This window comes from Salvia hispanica, chromosome 3 (genome assembly GCF_029641045.1).
Source record: "Salvia hispanica isolate PSC_SH4W2 chromosome 3, Shi_PSC_v1, whole genome shotgun sequence".
In the NCBI taxonomy this organism is placed as follows: Eukaryota; Viridiplantae; Streptophyta; class Magnoliopsida; order Lamiales; family Lamiaceae; genus Salvia; species Salvia hispanica.
The window spans coordinates 57,920,455-57,941,173 of record NC_142694.1 but is presented as its reverse complement, the minus strand read 5'-3'; the positions used below and the strand labels follow the sequence as shown (position 1 = coordinate 57,941,173).

The 20,719-nt window shown below is 33.9% G+C and overlaps 3 protein-coding genes and 1 pseudogene across 5 annotated transcripts; 1 reads left to right on the top strand and 3 right to left on the bottom strand.

The window, feature by feature from the left end:
• Positions 1-225: 225 nt before the first annotated feature.
• On the bottom strand, positions 226-1,823 carry LOC148931137 (uncharacterized). Its single transcript, XM_089067314.1, has 2 exons — positions 1,468-1,823; positions 226-869 (listed from the first exon to the last, which is right to left on the bottom strand). Exons 1-2 carry the CDS (start codon positions 1,734-1,736, stop codon positions 737-739), a joined length of 402 nt encoding a protein of 133 aa, XP_088923440.1. The 5' UTR covers positions 1,737-1,823; the 3' UTR covers positions 226-736.
• A 4,596-nt stretch (positions 1,824-6,419) lies between these two features.
• On the bottom strand, positions 6,420-7,426 carry LOC125212941 (bZIP transcription factor 44 pseudogene; annotated as a pseudogene).
• Positions 7,427-13,911: 6,485 nt separating this feature from the next.
• LOC125213847 (putative 4-hydroxy-4-methyl-2-oxoglutarate aldolase 3) lies at positions 13,912-16,739 on the top strand. 3 transcript variants are annotated; one of them, XM_048114601.2, is made up of 3 exons: positions 13,915-14,071; positions 15,913-15,991; positions 16,070-16,739. In XM_048114601.2, the coding sequence occupies exon 3, from the start codon at positions 16,090-16,092 to the stop codon at positions 16,588-16,590; it is 501 nt and encodes a 166-aa protein (XP_047970558.1). In that variant the 5' UTR covers positions 13,915-14,071; positions 15,913-15,991; positions 16,070-16,089; the 3' UTR covers positions 16,591-16,739. The 3 variants fall into 3 exon arrangements, with proteins under 3 accessions (XP_047970557.1, XP_047970558.1, XP_047970556.1); XM_048114600.2 differs by lacking the exon at positions 15,913-15,991 and having other exon boundaries at positions 13,912-14,071; XM_048114599.2 differs by lacking the exons at positions 13,915-14,071; positions 15,913-15,991 and adding an exon at positions 15,295-15,492.
• Positions 16,712-19,396, bottom strand: LOC125213845 (thioredoxin domain-containing protein PLP3A). Its single transcript, XM_048114597.2, has 9 exons — positions 19,259-19,396; positions 19,062-19,169; positions 18,362-18,436; positions 18,231-18,278; positions 17,976-18,118; positions 17,656-17,728; positions 17,512-17,573; positions 17,107-17,204; positions 16,712-17,029 (listed from the first exon to the last, which is right to left on the bottom strand). Exons 2-9 carry the CDS (start codon positions 19,143-19,145, stop codon positions 16,926-16,928), a joined length of 687 nt encoding a protein of 228 aa, XP_047970554.1. The 5' UTR covers positions 19,146-19,169; positions 19,259-19,396; the 3' UTR covers positions 16,712-16,925.
• Positions 19,397-20,719: the final 1,323 nt, after the last annotated feature.

The window sequence follows — 20,719 nt, the reverse complement described above, 5'->3', positions numbered from 1 at the left end:
TAAAAAAGACTATAAAAAGGATTTATCATAGGTAATTCTAGAATAATCCACACTCCTCTCAATTTCTCTACTATTTTACCTTTTCATTTTCTTTTATTTCCTAAAACAAAATAAGTATTTACCTTTTCATTTGCTATGTGTTAATTGCAAAATACAAGTCCTTATATATAGGCACAAATACAAACAATTAAAATGCTAAACACTAATTAATAAAGGAAAATAATATCAACTAATTACATTTTTATTTTTAATTTCAATATTTCCCCTCAAGATGGAAGCAAAATATGCTTCCATCTTGGAAAGGAAGCAACAAACTAAGAAGAGAACTACAAGCAAGGAAGATTTATTATAATTCCATGTCAAGGGAAGATCCAACTTGATCAATTGCAAACCGTTACTTTGCTGGAATTGGAGTTCCTACAACAACTGCAGATGCAACATAAAAATCTCCACTCCACCAAATGCAGAAAAACTAAAAAAGATCTCACTCCCCTTAGCACCCGACACAGCGAGTATGAGTAAGCTTCACAGATTCTTCTTCACCAGATTGAACATCAGCTCCTCCAGTAATTTTCAATTGTAGTTGGAATTATGGTAAAACCTTGATGCCTCAAAACATTCACTAGCATCGACTACATCCAAAATCACCACACAAACCATACAACAACTTCTAATCCCCCAATTCACAAGTCCACGTACAATTGACTCCAACCGACAGTCCCTATAACTCTCAGCCTCAAACCAAGCATAACATCATTTTAAACAACAATTTCCTCCCCTCTGATCCATTACTCATCAATGAAAAAAACAGAGCATTACTATCCATCCACCAAATCCAGTCCACATGGATCTCAAAGAGACTCAAACGCCTGAAACATTCCCATACAATCAGAAAACAAAGATAGATCTGAAAATATATTCAGAGATTCTATCAACAACAAATTTGAGAAAACATATTGTCAAACCGAAACACTCAATCGATTTTAATCGGAGAGATACAAACTTGGATCATACAAATTCAATGAACAAAGGATTAAAAAAAGCGGAGCATACAACTCCATACTTCAACATACTAGACCAAACATGAACTCTGAAGCAGAGAGAACCGATTACAATCGGAATTGAGAAAATTAAAAAAATCAATTGAGATCAGAAGATAGAGAAATCACCATCGATTGGTGAAAACATAACAATTTCAGTGAGAAGAACAAAAAGATGGGATGGGATCCCCTCAGGGGGTGTTGTGGGAATCAACAAAAAGATGCAAAATGCCACAGCAGGGGGTGTTGTGGTGATCTTCACCATTAATTAATTTTATATACTTATAATATTTTTTTTTTCATTTTACAAATGAAGGGATTGATTCACCACAGCACCCCCTGTTGTGGCATTTTGCACAGCAGGGGATCTCATTCCAAGAAGATGTAGATCGACGGAAAAGAGAACCACCGAAGAGAGAAAAAAAACCTGACAGGCGGAAGTACTACGACAAGAAACAACAACATATCCGGCCTGAAGAACTCTCCCGGAACCAGCGGATCGTCGCACACCTCCAACCACCCCCTAGCCACCCCAGCGTACTCATCCTCCGTCCACTTCCTCCGGCCGGGGGTTTCGTCAACAACGGGCTGCGACGACTCGCCGACCGCCTTGGCCTTCCCCCTCGTCTTCTTCTTCTTCGCCGCGGCCCGCCCCGCTGGAACGGGAGTGTCCGGATCGCCGAGATCGATCCCCATGTCATGCAATGACAAAAGGTCATCGCCAGTGAACTGCGTCTCCACTGGGGTCGACGTGTGAGACGAAGCCGTCAAAAAATCCAGAGAGAGACGATAGACTGTGTACCCCCACCCCCACCCCCCCGGTGACCCCTGCATCCTCCCCTTTATCCCGGGATGCATACCGTGCTGCATCCCCCCCGCATACCCCCTGGTTCCCCCCTGCATCCCCCGGCGCACCGGCCATCATCCCCATCAACTGCCCCCAAGGGACGTTAAACCCTGGGCCCATCTGCCCGCCCATCTGGCCCCATCCAGATCCCACAGGTACCGTGAGAGTCTGAGATCCACTCGTCGCTGGACTGGACTCGTTGTTGTGATCCATCGCTCGATGATACTCTTGTACAGAAAGTTAGAGAGAGAGAAAACTCGTTAAAATAAGTGGTGCAAATGAAAATGAAACTAAAATCGTGTTTATATAGATTTTTTTTTTTAAAAAAAACAAAATTCGGCGCTGGCCGATCGGGCCGCCACAATGGCGGCCAGCGCCGAGCCATTGATCGCCACCTGCTCACCGATTTCCCGCTGGCCGCCTCCAATGGTTCGGCTAGCCGGTCGCTAGCCGACCATTGGAGATCTCTAGCTAATAAAGGAAAACAATATCAACTAATTACATTTTTATTTTTAATTTCAACAGAAACAGGCGGTTTAGCGGCGAAAGACGGTGGCGACATTTTCAGATAGGGCTGGTTTGGGAAATTGGCGGGTAATACAATTTTATGACATATGTTTTCAAGTATATTGGCTGATACGGCCCATATGAAATTTGGGCCATTCTTGCTTAATTCAAATGACCCAAATATTCTTGTTTGGGCCAACAATCACTTGAATGTCAAAGTTCATTAATTGTCGGATTTGCAACAACAATGGAAATACTAACTGAAAATTAATGAGTTAACAATTTTAAGAGTGAGATATTTTAAGAGTGAGACGTTACTTCTTAATTTCTTATCACTAATCAAAGTAAATATTTTTTATGTATATTCTAAACGTAGAGCTTATTTTTTCAAATCTGAAATACTACTCTCTTCGTCCGCGAATAGAAGTCTTTTTTTCCATTGTCCGGATTCATAATTACCATAAATAATAAAAAAACCTCACATTCCACTAACTCTCGTTCCACTCACATATTATTTAAAACTAATATTCCTTATCTCCACAAAAAATAGACATGTTTTACCATTTTTGGGCACCACCAAAATTAGACTAAGTCTAAAAATGGAAAGTTTTAAACTAATACGAACCATACACACCATTCTAAATATGAACCGCACAATCCAGTAACACTACCTCCACCACATTTTTCTTCCCTCACTCTTACTTTACCAATTATGCAATAAAACCCGTGTCATTTACAACTTTGTCTATTTTTTGTGGACGGAGGAAGTATATATAAGTGGAACTCATATTCCAATAACTTTATTCCACACGCTTTTCTTAATACTTCGTAAAACCTGTGCTATTCGCAATCGGAGAGAGTACTAGCATATAAGATTTTTACTAGACTTTATAAAACTTATTTACCACGTTTTGGAATCTATTGAATAAAGACTCCGAATTTTCTGGGTGAAAAAAGAAAACTCATTCAATTTTAATCATTTTAATTATAATTATGTTAGTATTAGCAACTTTCTAATTCAATATTTCAAGTACATCTAATAAATATTCTCAAAGCAGATTAAATAAGAGACGATGGTCTATATAGCACAGTTGTATAATTCGAGTTTAATAAAATCCATATCAAGAATCACGTCCTGTCGCTAAAAATATCAGTTTAATAAAATCTATATCAAGAATCACGTCCTGCCACTAAAAAAAAATCAGATTAATAAAATCCATATCAAGAATCACATGTTGCCACTAAAAAATATTGATAAGGGCGTAGTCCTTCGAAGCAATCAAGGATGCTAATTTGTTTTTCTAAAATATATCATCAACGCTTCAAAACAAATGTCATTATTGTTGATGTTCCAACTAAAATTAGAGGACGCAAATGAAAGCGTTCTAAAAAATAAAAAATTAAGTTAATGATCCTTAATTTAGGAACGCTTTATTTTATATTCTAAATTTTTATTATTTTTTAAAAAAATTCAGCACAAGTATTTAATTTTTGCATTCTTTAAAATTAAGTTTGTTGTAGTGAGGGAGTGTTATATTGCTAACTCAATGCTTAATTGCTAACTACAACTCAATAATAGCCATTAGATATTCAAATTAAAGGCCTAGATAATTCCAATAAAAATCAATAGGGGTATTAATGTCAAGTTAGTTATAACTAACTTTTAAAAGAAACCCCAAAACTTTATATTCATATAACATATTCAAATTAAAGATAATTTTATAAGGATTCCAACGATATACTACATGCATATGTTCCGACGTCAAAATTTGAAAAAAGTTTGAATTTTTTTTTTGAATTTTCGTATTATTGACGAACAGATTTATGTCAATACACCTTACATAATATGTCAATATTATGCTTGTAAAATGTAAATATGAAATTGTTTTGACATTATTATGTCTTCGTGTTGATGTATTTCATACACTGTATTGACATTGTATTTCTAAACCCTAAATTTGATAGTTGTTATTATCTTTATAATATTAAATAATAAAAAATGAAATTACACATGATAAATTGTAGATCATAAAATTTTTAAAATCTTATAATCTTAAATTAGTTGTAGATAGCAATTAAGAGATGAGTTAGCAATTGATCACTCTCACGTCGCGGTGTATATTAATCATGATGAGGTTAGCAATGAAAAGAAAATTCCACAATTCCAGACCTAATTCTTAGCAAACAAAGCATAAGTGCGACTTAAATTGGACACCCTGTATTTCCTGGGAAGGTGAAAAAATATTATAAAGTATTATTGACGTAAAGAGACAAAATGGGTTTCATATAATAGATATTAATAATTAATATTTTTGTCTCGCAACTTGCAAGTGCATGAATCACCCACTGCGTCGATGAGGTACATAAACTAAATAAAGAATTATTTTCTGCTAATTTAATTTGTAGTTATATATTGATTGGGGGTGGCATGTGGTATGCCCACTTTTTCTGATTTATTTATTGATTTTGGGTGCACAAGCTAGTATGAAATGCATTATAAAGAATATGGTTATGGATCTACCGTCCAAACACATTGCTTGCAATTAACACACTTAAAACTAAAACTAATTATTTATTAGCTGTTAATTTAGTGCAAGAATATAACCAGAATATGCAGTTCATGTGTTCAACTACGTTTAATATATATTTTTTTTAAATATGTGATCAAACGCCAAAGAAGGGTTTCATTTTACAATTAATTAAACTTTTGCAAAAAAAATGGGTCGAGGATAAAATTAAAATAAATGGGAAGTTCCGTTATTTAAATTGCTAAAATTCAAAAGGGTGATTTTTAAAGATCAATTTCATTATCTTCAAAATATATAGAAAAAAATAGGAAATTAATCAAATAAACTAATGTTATATGTTCCCATGATTCCTATGGGTGTCATGCACATAGTTTTCTTGAGAATGGTATTAAAATATATTGTACACGACATTAACCTGCCACAGATTCATTTCCTTTAGGACTGGGCATTTGTTTAAGAATGACAATCCATTTTCCATAATTTTAAATGAATCATAATGCAAACATTTCTTGTTAAAAAGTAGTGTATTTAGTTAGGTTTGTCCAAATAATATTGATGTATAGTAGTATAGTTTAGCAATGCAACATTAAGTTAAAGTCTTATCTTGTACAACACAAAATTATCATGTCTATATTTAGACAAATTCCTTGATATATAATGCACTTATTATTTATTGAAAAAGACGAAAAGATTCGGCCAAGAGCCATAATCAACGAGTATATATATTGCATTATTGCATGATTGAATTTTTGGGTTTTGTTAGTTTTATAAATAAAATTGTCAATTCATGCAAGCCAATAATTGAAAAAGATGATGTCACGCTCAATTTTAGAAGGTTCAAAAGCCATGCTGCCCCTAGATGAGTACTATTAAAAATATGGTGTTTTAAGAGATTAGTCCAACAAATGTTAGGTCACTTTCTTAAACAAATGTGCAATTACTATTGGTTGAGATTGCATATGTATGGATAACAGAAAGAACACATTGTGATTTCTCAATAGGAATACGATATTACTAGAGAACTATTGGAGTGGACAAAGAGCCTAGCCCTGTCTTGTTCGGATTGGTTATATTTCAAAGTTATAGCTAGTGTTAAAATGTACTCAGTTTAATTACTTTATTTTAAAAGCTCAAACTTCCCAAATTGTTCAAACTTTTGTATAATTATCTTTTAAAAAATTCAAACCTTCTAGATTGTTTTCAATTTTGCTTGTGATTGCGTAAATCGGAACAATATCATTGATTTCAGTAATAAAAACATTTATGAGAGGTTTTATGTAATACATCAAATATAACACATAGGATAGTGATAAAATGCAGAACTTTATATATTGTACAAACTCCTCAACACAATAAAAATTTCAAGATTTTAATGTAACACAGTGACAACATAGCGTCAACCGTTGACATTTTTTGTTATCTGTTGATATTTTTTATCGATTCAGATCATAGTTTAAAGTTTGTATGTTTGCATTTGGTTATATCACTATACCGACATAACTGGAACAACAAACTTGTGATGAAAATGAACATAATATACATGATTTTACAATTAATAATGCTTGAAATGATTAATGAAGTTCTAACTCGATTACATCACTCATTAATCCATCCAACTATTAACCATACATTATTAATCAAAACATGACAAATTAAATGAAATCCCATGGCTCAATCATCATCATCTTAGTACAAAAAAGCATCAGCAGAAGCCATGATTGGGTGATTAACATGGATCAAACTCCATGGATTCAACAAATCATCAAAATCTCCTCCATCTTCTTCAACAAATCCAGCACCAGCCGGCAACAATCCCTGGCTTGAGCTCAAGCAGCCGGTGATCTCATTCAAGGCATGGAGCCTGTGATTCAGCTCCGACATCTGAGCCCGAAGAATCGAATTCTCGGACTCCATATTCAAGTAGAGATGCGTCACCACATTGATGTTTGATAGCATGTGATTGTTCTCAGCCCTTAGATGGTTCGCCTGAGCCGTCAGATCATCTAGAAGCTTCTGCTTCCTCATCCGCGATCGCCTCGCGGATTCTCGATTCGACAGCATTCTCTTCCGTTTCCTCATCTCCGACTGCAGATTGTTGTTGTTTTGATGATCGGAGTTTGAGCCTGAGGAGGTTCCGCTGATTGGGGAAGCCATGGTTGGATTGAATTTTGTTTTGAGTGAAATTAGGGTTTGTATGTGAGAATTGGGGATTTAGGGTTTGTGTTCATGAAAAAACGTAGAACCAGTAGAGGAAGACGACGGAGAAGGATTGGACGAGGTGAGAACGACGTCGTAGAAAGGAGTTGATGGTGAATCCGGAAAGGAGGATCTCACTCACTAAAGGTGACATGATGATTCCAATTCTATCATCCAACGCTTCCACATGAAAATATTATTCTCGATTAACTTTGGATTTAATTCAGTTTCAGGGTGAGAGAGAGAGAGAGAGAGGGAAAGGAGGAGAATTTGGGTTTTAATTAGAGGAGAGGGAGAGAGGCTTATGGTGGTGGTGAAGGGGGAGATTTATACAAAGAGAAGAGTGAGTGAAGATATTAAAGAAATGATTTATGGTGGCAATCATTATGATTAAATTATTTGAATGTCGGTTCATTGATTGTATTTTAAAAGAAGATTGAAAGAATAAAGTAGCGTGGGCAAGGCATCTTATATTCTTGAAATGGCTGTCACGTAATGTTTGATAAGGTAAATGTAACATGCAACGTTTCAATTTTCAACCACATGAGGTTAAAACTTATAGTAACCCATATTTACCAGCTTCGTTAGTTGGGATAGGTAGAGAAAATAAGTTAGATTGAATATTTTAATGAGACGCGAGATCTCTAAAAAATGAATATTTTGAGTGATACAAACTGAGAAGGAAAGATGGACATAATTGAGTGGGACGAGGGAGTATATGATATATGTTAGGGAGATTCAATATACAGAATAAAAAAACCGATAATTTATCTAAAAGTCGTGATAAATCACTTTCAGATCAAATCAATTTCGGTGGTTCAACCAAACTATTTGATCGGATAAAATTCAGATAATACATAAATATCATATGTATATTTGAGAGAGTAAATCGAACCAAAGAACTGATCAGTTCTTAATAAAGATGAAGAGTTGCAACTGTTAATTTCGAAAAGTTGCATCTGTTAAATTCTTAACCGAATTTAACTGATTTTCAAAGTTTTCGAAATTGCAAATTAATCCTTTGATTTTAAGAAATTACATTTTCGGATAAATTTCTTATAAAGTAATTTCGTTGGAAAGCAGCTCGACCCCAGCCAGGGGCTCTGCCCCTTGGACCCCGCCAGGGGTTGCCGCCCCTTGGACCCCGCTACCCGGGGGCGCTGCCCCTGGACCCCCGTTCATCTGTTAAGGGGCTTCGCCCCTAACATCATAATGAATTCAAATAAGTGTGCACTCCGCACTTCCAAACTTAAATGATGTATCATTATAATAATACTGATCAATTAAGTTAATCCAATTACACTAAAATATCCAACAATATACTCCCTTCGTTCCATAGTAATAGAGGCAAAACTTTTCGTCACGGAGATTAAGAAAAGTTGTGTTAGGTGAGTTAAGTAAAGAGAGAATAAAGTGGAAAATGAAAAAAGGTAGAGAGATGTAGAGAGAAAAAAGTAAGAGAGAGTAAAGTAGGTGTGAAAAAATGTGTTGACTTTTACTAAAATGGGAAATGACTCTATTACTATGGAATGGACGGAAATGGAAAAATGCCTCTGTTACTATGGAACAGAGGGAGTATTAGATTTTGACAATGATTAAAGTAGATATATAGGTATAAAAATAATAGGACCGGAGGGAGGTGTTATATTGTTATCTCAATACTTAATTGCTAATTACAACTAAATAATAGCCATTAGATATTCAAATTAATGGCCCAAATCATTAGCTCCGGAATATCAATACGATCAACAAAAAATGTCAATAAGGGTATTAAGGTCAATTTACAACAAATTAGTTGTAACTAACTTTTGAAAAATATCCCATAACTTTAAAACGTATATAGCTTTCTTGATTTAAATTATTTTTTCGCACAACATATATCAAATTAAAGATAATTTCATAAGGATTCTAACGAGATCCCGCTTGCATATGTTCCGACGTAAAAATTTGAAAAAAAAATCAAAATTTTTTAATTTTTTCGTACAGCACAAATGTCAACATAGTATATAAAATATGTCAATATAAGCAATGTGTTAACATTCTCAAAGCATTGCGTTGACATTCTCAAAACATTGTGTTGATATTTTCATCAAAAATCCTAATTTGATAGTTTTTTTTTTTTTTTATCTTTTTCGATTTAATTAATAGAAACGAAAATTACACGTGGCAAATTGTAGACCACAAGTTTTTTAAAATCCTATGATCTTAAATTAGTTGTAGTTAACAATTAAATGATGAGTTAATTAACGCTATATTGACATTTTCATCTAAAACTCTAATTTGGTAGTTTTTTTTATCTTTTTTGATTTAATTAATAGAAACGAAAATTACACGTGGCAAATTGTAAACCATATATTTTTCTAAAATCATATGATCTTAGTTGTAGTTAGCAATTAAATGATGAGTTAACAATTGATCACTTCCTATGACGGGATATGTAAAAGAAATAGAAATGAATGTGAAACGAGGAAAGGAGAAACTGAATAAACAAAAGTGTTCGAGACAACCCACTTACTTCTCAATACAAATAAGGTGATCAACAAATAAAAATCCAATACTAAACGTGTATTGCAACACAAATGACACATCAATCATACTAATATATATATCTACCACAACACTATGCCGTTTCTAGATTTTAGATCAATAAAAGTGGCTTCGAAACGCTTTCACTTCCTCCTCTTTCGAAATCTTTTCACTTCTCCCATTAATCACAGAAACAAAATTAACTTTTTCATTTTCCCAACTTTATTATATACCTTAATCTCAAATATATGGAAATGTGTATTATGTTTATTTTTTAAACTTTTCCACTTCCACTCCTCTCAATTATCACAATAACAAAAAAAATAACCTTTTTAAAATATTCATAAAAACTTTCACAATATGGCGGATATGATAGGAGAAGAGTAAATCAATGAAAGTATCAAATAATACGCCATTAATTATGAATTATCTATTGGAGAAAAGAGGGTAGATTGAATCGAGAAAAGCAGCGTATCTTTTGAAGATGGAGAAATCGGTTTTCTCCAAAAGATAGAAACAGTAAAAAATGATAAAAGATACTATATTTTATATAATTCTTTCTTAATAACAATAAAACAGATTATTTTTGTCGTAATGTTGTTATGTTTTACATTTAATGAATATTTATTACATATTTAAATATATAAGTAACTTAACACGGTCTAAGTCTTTGTTTTAGTAGAACGGTTGTGGGCGTCGTCCACTTAAAGGTAACACGGTCAATTCTGAACAAAGAAAAAGAAGAATTTCACAACCTAGATAGACTTAGACTACCTATCATGAATGGTTGCAATGTCAGTCCGCATATTTGTAAGCCTTACTGAAATAAGATGACATTGGTGTGGTATAGCACTGAATTGGATCTAACAGGGAGACATATCTTTATGCTATCTACTGAAAGACGAGGTCTTGATAATTATTGTTTCTTAATCAATGTACGTTAGCATTGAGCATACGATATTGATTATGCACTATTTTGACTTACCAAATGGTGCGGGTTTTTCGCAACCCAATAAACCTGGTACATTGGGTAGTGGTGATTTATATCTAGTTGTGCTAAGATTGCTATTATATTGAATCGTGCGCGAGGCGAGTCTCGTTTGATAACATCCTCAAGAGAAGCTCGAAATAAGGTTTTATTATTCGGAACCTAACTACTTGGAGTTTGATTACTCTATGAATAATAAATAAGAATTTCTTGTTGAGTCCACTCTTGAATTAATAAGAGATTAATTAAGTAAGTCTATAGTAGACACTACTTAATTAATGGATGTTTCTATCTTAAGCGCGGAAAATAAATGACAAGCAATGGAAACCCGGATTACTTATAATTTCGGATTTGGATGAGGAGTGCAATATTACTTCTGTAGTGGCTGCTCGTAATATTCCAATTAAAAGCTTATATTAAATTGGAGTTCACTTTAATAGTAAAAAGCTAATTGGAGGAGCCCATATCCAAAACCTTCCATAGATCTAGAGGTGTCTACGGTTCAGAAACCGCCGATTACGGTTCAGAACCGTCGGTTCCGGTTTTGGAAATTGTTGAACCAGAACCGAACCGCGAGGGTGTTTCACGGTTCCGGTTCCGGTTCAAAAACCGTTGGTTTCGGTTTCAATTCCGAACCGGTGCTTTTCCGGTGGTTCTTTTACGGTTTTGAACCGTCGGTTTTTTGCGGTTCTGGCTTGATTTCACGGTTTTTCGGTGGTTTTCGCTGTTTCGGTTGGGAACTGCTCGGAACCAACGGTTTCGGCACGGTTTCGGTTCGAAATTTTTTGAACCTGAACCGAACCACAGTTAAAAAATCGACGGTTTCAGTTCGTATAAATTCTCACGGTTTCGGTTCGGAACCGTAACCGACGGTTACGGTTTTGGTTTTAACCGTCGGTTCGGTAAACCTTGGGCAGGTCTACATAGATCCCTGTCTGGGCCCAATATGTGATTTAATATAAATATGAGAATAAAGGAGAAAGAAAAATCAGTTTTTATACACCAAAATTTTCGTCCCCTCCCTCTACTTTGTATGGGATGATTTTTCCTCTTCCTCTCCTCCGTGAGATAGGTTTTCCGTCTTCTTTATTTAAGTCCTAGTATACTGGTGAGATCAGCCCACCCTGATATCAGTTTACAGTCCGGGAACCAGACAGAAGATCTGTGGTTTAGTACTGAAGATCTTCACGTGGAGAAAGCGCTAGCTATCTTCGGTTCTTTGGAGAATCATCAAGGTATAATAGCTAAACCGTAGAAAAGCATGTTTTAGGTTTTGATTAATTTAAAGTATGATTTATTTGAGTTATGAGCATGATACATGTGATAATTGTGCGAATAGAATTTGTCTAAATAATCGTCTAAATAGATCTTGATTATCTGATTTATTTGTTGTACATTAATCTCCGTACGCTTTTGTTGCCAGTCCCTTCAATGTGTTGAATGTTTATATGTTGATATATGAGTTTACTGAGGTTTGTTTGTTAATTTGACTCATGTGTAAGTTAATAAAATTAGATAGAATCTATAGATGTTAGAGTTTATGTTGTGTTGGGGTTGCGCAGCGGAAATACACAATTGTCAAACAGATCCCTAAGCTAATTTACTTAGGTGATTACGCAACAAATTCCATTTTCATGCTATATAAATCTACGATAAACACATCAAATACACATAAAATTACGTAAATTATGTGTTTCGTGATTGTTACCTTGCAATCCTCCAAAGGACTTGTCCAAATCAAGATGGAATAAACTTCATCTAATCTCTTTAAAATATTAGATTAATTCTTTCATTTCATCATAGTTGAGTAACTTTTCTATTTTTGGAAAGTTTCATCATGATCGACTCATTTCTATATACAATGGAGTAATAATTAACTCACTTTCTATTTCCTACTTTAATATCTCTCTTACTTTATTCTCTCTATTTTTTTTTCTATTTCTTACTTATTCTCTATTCATTTAGCACAGTAAACATTTTTTTATTAATCTCCATGCCGAAAAAAAAACGCTTGAACGGAACGGGTGGGGTACCTTATTGCACTCTACTTTACTACACTCAATAACTTTATATAAATCACATGTCACTCAAGAATATGATCATGCTGAGTGGGGCGAGGGAGTACTATTAATATTATAATCCAATTTAGTATCTAATAATGTTAATATTGTAATCCAATTTAACACTCTCTCTGTCCCATTAGAAATGAAATATTTTCCTTTTTAGTTTATCTCATTAAAAATGAAATGTTTCTTAAAATAGAAACATCTCTATCTCTATTTTTTCATCTCTCTTACTTTACTCTCTCTTCATTCACTCACAAAATAACACTACATAAAAATCCGTACAGATTCTCATATGTTGCATATTTCACGGGACGGAGGGAGTAGTATCTAGTAATATAGTGATGCAAATGAAAAAAAATGGATAGATTGTTATAATATGAAAAAGAAATAGCAAAGGAAATGGGTAAATAGATGCAAATGCAATGCACATTTTTTATTTCTCACTCAACCTCACTATATATACAACTTAAAGAAAAATTGTATTTTCTGCATTCCACAAAATTGGCATCAAGCCGTCAATCATCGGAGCAGACTAAACATGAGAACTTAGTCTAAAAAACTAGTCTATTAAGAGAGAGAGTTTATTTAGTCTATATACCTCACACCAGTTGTTCTCACAACTGATGTAGGATTTGAGTCTGTAACACCATCTCTCTATCGTTGCATTCCAAATTTATAGTAATTTATTTTTCTCGTTTCTTCGGCTTCATTTGCAGAAACTGCCGACGACGGCGTTGGGGTGTCTGCTTTCTCTTTCCATTTCTAGTTCTCGACTACGCAGGCGGAGAAACTCATCAAATCACTCAGTATGTTCGCCGATTGTCGAGAGGTTGGTGGAGGTTTATTCCTCTAAAATGTTAAGCTATTGAAAAAATTAGAAAGACATGATTTGTTAGGTACTCCCTACATCCCCTATCTCCCATATTAATTGCCACCAATTTCGTTTGTTGTCAGTTTCTAATTAACTGACATCCTTATTTTTTTTAGTAATGGATCCCACGTTCCATAATTTATTTTTATTAACATTTTATTGTAAAATTAATATCGGCATTTCACTCACTTTTTCCATCTATGTTTTACTACATTTTTTAAAACTCGTATTATTTCGAATCATGCCAATTAATCAAGGACGGAAGGAGTAATATTTTTGTATTATCCTTTAAATGGCTAAAATATTAAAGCCTTGTAAATTGGGGCCCAATCCATAACCAACTTGTTGACATGAAAGGGAGGATAAGATTTGTCGGATCATACGCCATGGCACATCCAACGAAAAGATGAAACCATTTTCAGTATCATTTAACTTGTGGTTTCAGAGTTTAATTGGGAAGGCTTCATCGGTGGATGCTGTTCATCTCATTTCTTCTTCACAGGTAAAACTTCTTTTATTCAACTTTAGTTTTGTCGGCTTAGTTACAACAGGTTTTGTCGTAATTGAGCTCGAATTTGACGTCAGGATTTTACATATTCTAGTGTTAATTTGGCAGTGCTGTGGCTTTTAATCTTGTGTTTTAAAGCATATTTTGCGATTCATGTAGTAGTAATTTATATTGGTTTAAAGGTAAGAGGTGTGCGAAGAATTGAGCCAGAAATTAACCATTCTTGTAATTGGAGGGAATTTGCTCTTACTAAACTACCATAGGACTAGTTGATTGCTCGGTTTCTAATTAAGATTGATTGTCATTTAATCATAATTTTTGGTTGAATTCTGGTAATTAATCATAATATTTTTGCACATTTCTCAATTGTCCAATATGATTGAAATTTTGTTGAAATGTCATTTAAATAATAAGTTTTCCTTAACTTCTTGATAAATTTAGCGTTGTTTTATATTATGATATTTGATTTTAGATGATTATTACGTGATTAGTGAAAATATAATGGCGGATAACACAAAAATCACAACAAATTTCATCAAAATTTCAATTGTATGTGATAATTAAGAAATATACAAAAATTATGATTTAATTAGCTATTTTTATAAGTGAAGAGTTTGATCTAAAAGCAAGGGCGTAGCCAGAATTTTGCTTAACAAGGAGCAATAGTATATAGGAAGATTTTATGTATTTAGGAGAGGTATTTAGTGTAGTTAATATTATATGTAGTTGAAAATATATTTATAGATATATAATGATGAAAGAAGGATGAGGAGAGGCAAATGTCTCATCTGACTATGTACAGGTTCCACCCCTAATCAGAAGCTAATCAAAAATTACGATTTAAATGATAAATGTTTCCTAGTTAAGAATTAGAACACTCTAGCTATGGTCATACACCAAAAAATAATTTTACGGCATAAAAATTGTCGAAACCAAAATATTCGACGGTTATTTTTTGGAAACATTAATGAAATAAATTAAAATAAGTGCATAAAATTATTATTATATTATTAAATTATTCATAAATAAATTTTAGAAATATTAAAAGCTAAGATATGAGTTTTAGAAAGAATTATTACGTGTTTAGGAAAAATCGTCGATTATATTACGTTTTGATTCTAATTTATTTGTTATTAATATAAATCATAATATGATATGAAAATAAATTAGTAAAAAAAATTTAATTTAATTTAGAAAAAATATAAAATAACTTAGTTGATAAATCATAAATATGACAACTTCTAGAATCTCTCCACCGCACTATAAAACTTGTCCAAGATTTCTTCCTCAATTTTTTTTTTTAACTAAATTCGTGACCTCCATAGTTGAAGACAACCGATGTGTTCTTAAGCTCTTCCTCCCTCTCGATTTGACATCGTATCGTCGTTCTAATCGCGTGAATTCTTATAGATTAAGTAAGCTCTACTTATCCACACTATATTTATAGCTTGAATAATTGATATATATATATTGTGTAAATTGTAATAATATCTGATAACTTGGTCCTCTTTGGGTTGGAATGATAGAATTTTTTAAATTTGGATACATTAGCATTTAGGCGATTGTAGGCTTCGTTTATGGTTTGATGTTTGAATTAGAAGTTGGGTCACATGTTTATTGATATGGATGAATATTAAACGTGGGGTGGCTGAATTGGTGAATTTTGAGGTGAAATAGTTGTTTTAGCTTAAATTGGTTGTTAATTTACATTATTCGACGTGTTTTCGAACGCTAAATTGAATCGAGATCGAAATGAATTGAGAGTTACCTTTATGAACGAAATTCTGACCTTATAGGATCTTATATATATGGATTTTTGTTGGTTAATTTGGTAGTGAATATGGAATTTACATCGAAAATTAGGCATTGTTAGAGTTGCATCGGACGTCGAAGCCCTAGAACTGAAACTATTGAGTAAGAGGTGTTAACATTCTTGTCACTTTTGACATCTTGTTTAAAACTTGATTATATGGTTGCAATGGTTTTGACTAGTTTGAGGAGAGGAAGGACATATGGGTTCTTTAGCAACTGCGGAGGTTTGTGACACGAATGCATCACTGGTGGCAGTTGGTGACATCCGAGTGCTTCCACCTATTTTCAAGACGTATGGACAGTCGCGTGCATTCTCTGGACCGATTGTGACTCTCAAAGTGTTTGAAGACAATGTATTGGTGAGGGAGCTTCTTGAGACAAAGGGGGAAGGCAGAATTCTGGTGATAGACGGGGGAGGGAGCATGAGGTGTGCGTTGGTAGGAGGAAATCTGGGGCAGTTGGCTCAGAATATGGGTTGGAAAGGGATTGTTGTAAATGGGTGCATACGAGATGTGGATGAGATCAATGGGTGTGATGTCGGGGTCAGGGCATTGGCATCACATCCCCAGAAGTCATACAAAAGGGGCATCGGCGAGAAGCATGTACCGATTAATATTGCAGGGACGCTCATTCACGATGGGGAGTGGCTCTATGCAGATTCTGATGGAATCCTCATTTCCAAAGGAGAACTTTCTCTCTAGTTATTTTCTGCACCAATAATAGTAATAATAATCACAAAAGCACACAGTTACTATCATTATGCATTGTTTTTGCCTGTTGGTGTTGTATGTTATCATAGTAGTTTATTAAGACTCTGTTCCATTGCAAATTTACGAGTCTATATCTATCATTACTCGAGTATTGCATATAATAGTATCCCAGCTCACAAACGAAACGCGGTAGCAGCAAAACAAAATAACACATACAGCAAGAGTTACAGCCATCGACGAGTCCAGTAAAATTTTACAGTAACTACAAAAAAAAAGCAGAAAATAACTGCAGTTCAAGTTCTTGGGGCAAGCTGCTCTGTGAGTTCTTAGTCAGAGTCCGAATCTGTATGTACTGATGTTCTAACTGACGTACGTTTTCCTTCAAGATAATCATCATCCTCTTCATCTCGTTTCTTCTCCTCGATAATTCCTGAAAATATAGGTTTAGAATCTGCAACAAAGTAAATAAATGCAGCTATAACGCAGGATTCTGGAGAACAATGTTACCTTTCTTCAAGAAGAAAAGTTCAAGCTTCCTTGTAGGGAAATCATCTTTGCCCCCTAAGTCTTGAAACCCCACCAGCCTATCGGATGCTACTCCTTGTCTGTGTGCATGTTTGTATGATCAGATATGATGCTAAGCAATGCTATTTTGCACAGCAAGTCATAGCAAGGATATAGGAAGCATGAAATCTTACTCGACAATGAAAACTAGGATGCCACAGAAGTAATTTGGTGATAAATATTATAAGATTCAAACATATATCTGAGTAGTTCTTTCCAACTTCATTAAAATGTAATTCATAGCCATTCATGTCAATTATAAATGAATGGAATAATCCAACTTTCCCACTTGCTAATGGAAAAATTAATAATTTGGAAGTTTAGGAAGAGTATGGAAACAAGGATTACCTGAATAGTATGACACATGGCAATGTCTTGATTCCAAGCTTGGTAACAAAGAAAGGAGCATTCTACCAAAAAGAAAATAGCACATATGAATTTCAGCTTCTTTGGTGTACAATACATACATGCAGCACGACCTTCTATACTAACCTCAGCATCCAATTTGAGGAATTTAGTAGTAAAATGTCTAGGAGCAAGGGACTTCAAGTGCTTATCCATAATCCTAGAGAATGCAACAACAAAAGATATTATAACAAATGCATGTTTTTAAAGGATCCTCAGAATAAAATTTCAAATAATTGCAATATAAACTAGGGTGACAGAGTCACCATAAATCCTTCTTTTAGCTGTTCAATACTTAACTACTTAACAAATTAATATGATAACATCACATGCCTAATTGAAAATATCAACTCAATATATCCGACTTTTTACAGATGCTGCAAATAGGAGACATTATGCATCATTACTTGCATCGATAGAACTCTCTGTGGTAGAAATGACAAATCACTTTTTCGGTGCCAGTAACTTCACCCAAAAAATCTCCTTCTGTTATCTCCCTGTACTCCCCATGACCTTGCATTGTCAATTTTTGCCGCTTCTCTGCTTCTTTCTGTAAGGAAAGTTAGTAAATATAGAACAAAAGAGGCAAGCTCTGCCTCATGTGAAAACCTAGACAGATGATCTCAAAGGCAAGAAGAAAAATAAACCAGCTAGATAGATACCTTAAGAGCCGCTATCCTGTCAGCGTGCAATTTCTCCAGCTCAGGGTCCTATGAGTAGCATAAACATAGCAAAAAGATGAGATATACAGAGAAAAACAAAGCAACATAATGTAAATGCAAAACTTACTTACATCCATAAGCTCATCCAAATCCACTTCGTCATGAACAGAGCTTGATGCATTAGCTTTCCCTTGAGCCAGCAAATCCTGTGGAAGAAGTTACAGCAATTGAGATCCACAATCTTTCCTTCCTTTAAGAAATGTTATTCGCATACATTACTTAAACCAATCTCCTTCCAGCTCACAGTTAAATTTTATATTTCAGAAACCTTGAAATGAACCGAACCCTCATTTAGCAAAATCCATGCTTTTGCTTAATCAAAACCACACAAATGAACATTCAACTGTACTATCTACCAAACTGCAGCATCTAATTTGAAATTCAGCATTCGAACTTTATTTCAATTCTGCCTCTTTTCCATAAAACAAATAAAACTTCCCCTTTACTACATCAATCAAATCATCAATATTTACTCTTGTTAATATAAACTCCGTATGCTCAAGCAGAGAGATATTAATCTAGTAGAATAATGTCCAAAAATCTTCTTCATTCATTCTTCATACCTCATCAGAAACTAAAGCTAAACATTACCAGAAAAAAAGGTAGAATTATGTAAATATACCCAATTAAATCAGTTCGCATAAGCTATTCCTGCAATTCATCAATTCTACTAGATCTGCTGCACACAGAATTAACGAAGCAGAAATACAGAGCATGAAATTCATCAAAGTAAATTAACCTTAAAAAAAAAAACTAAAAAAGATTTGGAACCTTTTGGTAATCGCGAGCTGCAGCAGCCATGACATTGCCGAAAGCCAAATTAGAAAGAGTCGATTTCACTGAATCCGGATCCATTTCTATCTCTCTCTGATTGCAGGGCTGAAATCGAAATATATTACCACTGTTACACCATAATCAACCAAAAAAAAACTAACGAATTTGTCAACTAGGGAAGAGAATTAACTTACCAATAAGATCTGGATTCACAAATCTACAAGCTCAAAGACAAAGATTAACTCGACAATCTACAACAAAATTTATAGCGAAATTCAATTTCACTAGGTCTTGAGTGATTGATTTTTTTAATTTGATAAAAAAAAAAATCTATATTTTCTATTTAAAAAATGCGTAAAACTTGGGCTGAGATTTAATCTATTTTGGACTTGTTGAAATTTCTGGACCTTTTGCTTTTCATCATATTGGGCTGAGAATTTGTATATTTTTCGGATGTCTATTTTTTAAATAGGGGTTCGTATTTTTATTTGTTATGGTCTTATATATATGCAGAATCATGGAGTACTTTATACTGAGATTTACGTTTAACGTATCTCATAATTTTGTGAGATTGTGCTTATTTCACTTTGTGCCGATGAAACTTATAAATTCTTCTTTTTTTCTCATATACTTATAGATTTAATTTGGGGAGCCTAAGAAGTGATAAATAAATTACTAGTAATTTTAATTTACGTGATGACACATGCTATATGCACACTAGCACACTACTAGACGCTTTCCATTCGTCTATGCGATGCCATTAAGAAGAAATATTAGTACCTTTTTTGTTTATTATTCACATTTTCCTTCATTCATTCACATCTGAGAAAAATAAAAAAGTACTAATGCTTTTATAAGTTTTGGGATTTTGTAGCTGTGTGCCTAAAATGTTTGGTGAAAAAACACGAGCAACTACTTAATGAGAGAATAATTTGTAGTATCCATATTTTTTTTTAGTAGATCTCATTATTAAATACTCCATTCGTTCCATAAAAATATATGTACTTTTCATTTTTCGTCTGTCCTACAAAAATATGTGCATTCTACTTTTGAAAGGTTTTATCAATTTAATAATGTAAATCTCACTATCCACTAAAGTCACTTTAACTACCATTCTCCTTCTCTCTCTTACATTACCAAATCATTCTCATATTCTTTCTTACTTTACTAATTTTTTCTTAATTCTCATGTCATGCTCATTGGCTCATTGCCCATATTTTTATAGGATGGATGGAGTAATTTATAAGTTTGGCAAACAATAATTAGAAGAAGAAAATGAAAGTACATAAATATGCGGTCAAAGGTTTTGCTCAAGACGCAAATGTGACGAAACATTTAATTAAGAGACATGTGGAGACATTTGGCACCCGTTCATCTCCTTGGAAACGTGGGGAAATATTTGACTTCCGTCCGTCCCCTAGGAGATGTGGGGGAGACATTTGGCACCTCTCTATCCCCTGGGAGATATGGAAAAACATTTGGCTCTCGTCCCTAGGAGATGTGGTAAGACATTTGATGTTAGGTTTGGAATACAAAAAAGTATGTTTCGTGCACGAATAGAATCATGCTTGTATATGTAAACTCTACAATCCTCTTTTAACCCGATTCAGTATTATTTGAGCGGTTTCGCACGAATTGAATCAGTATTATTATTA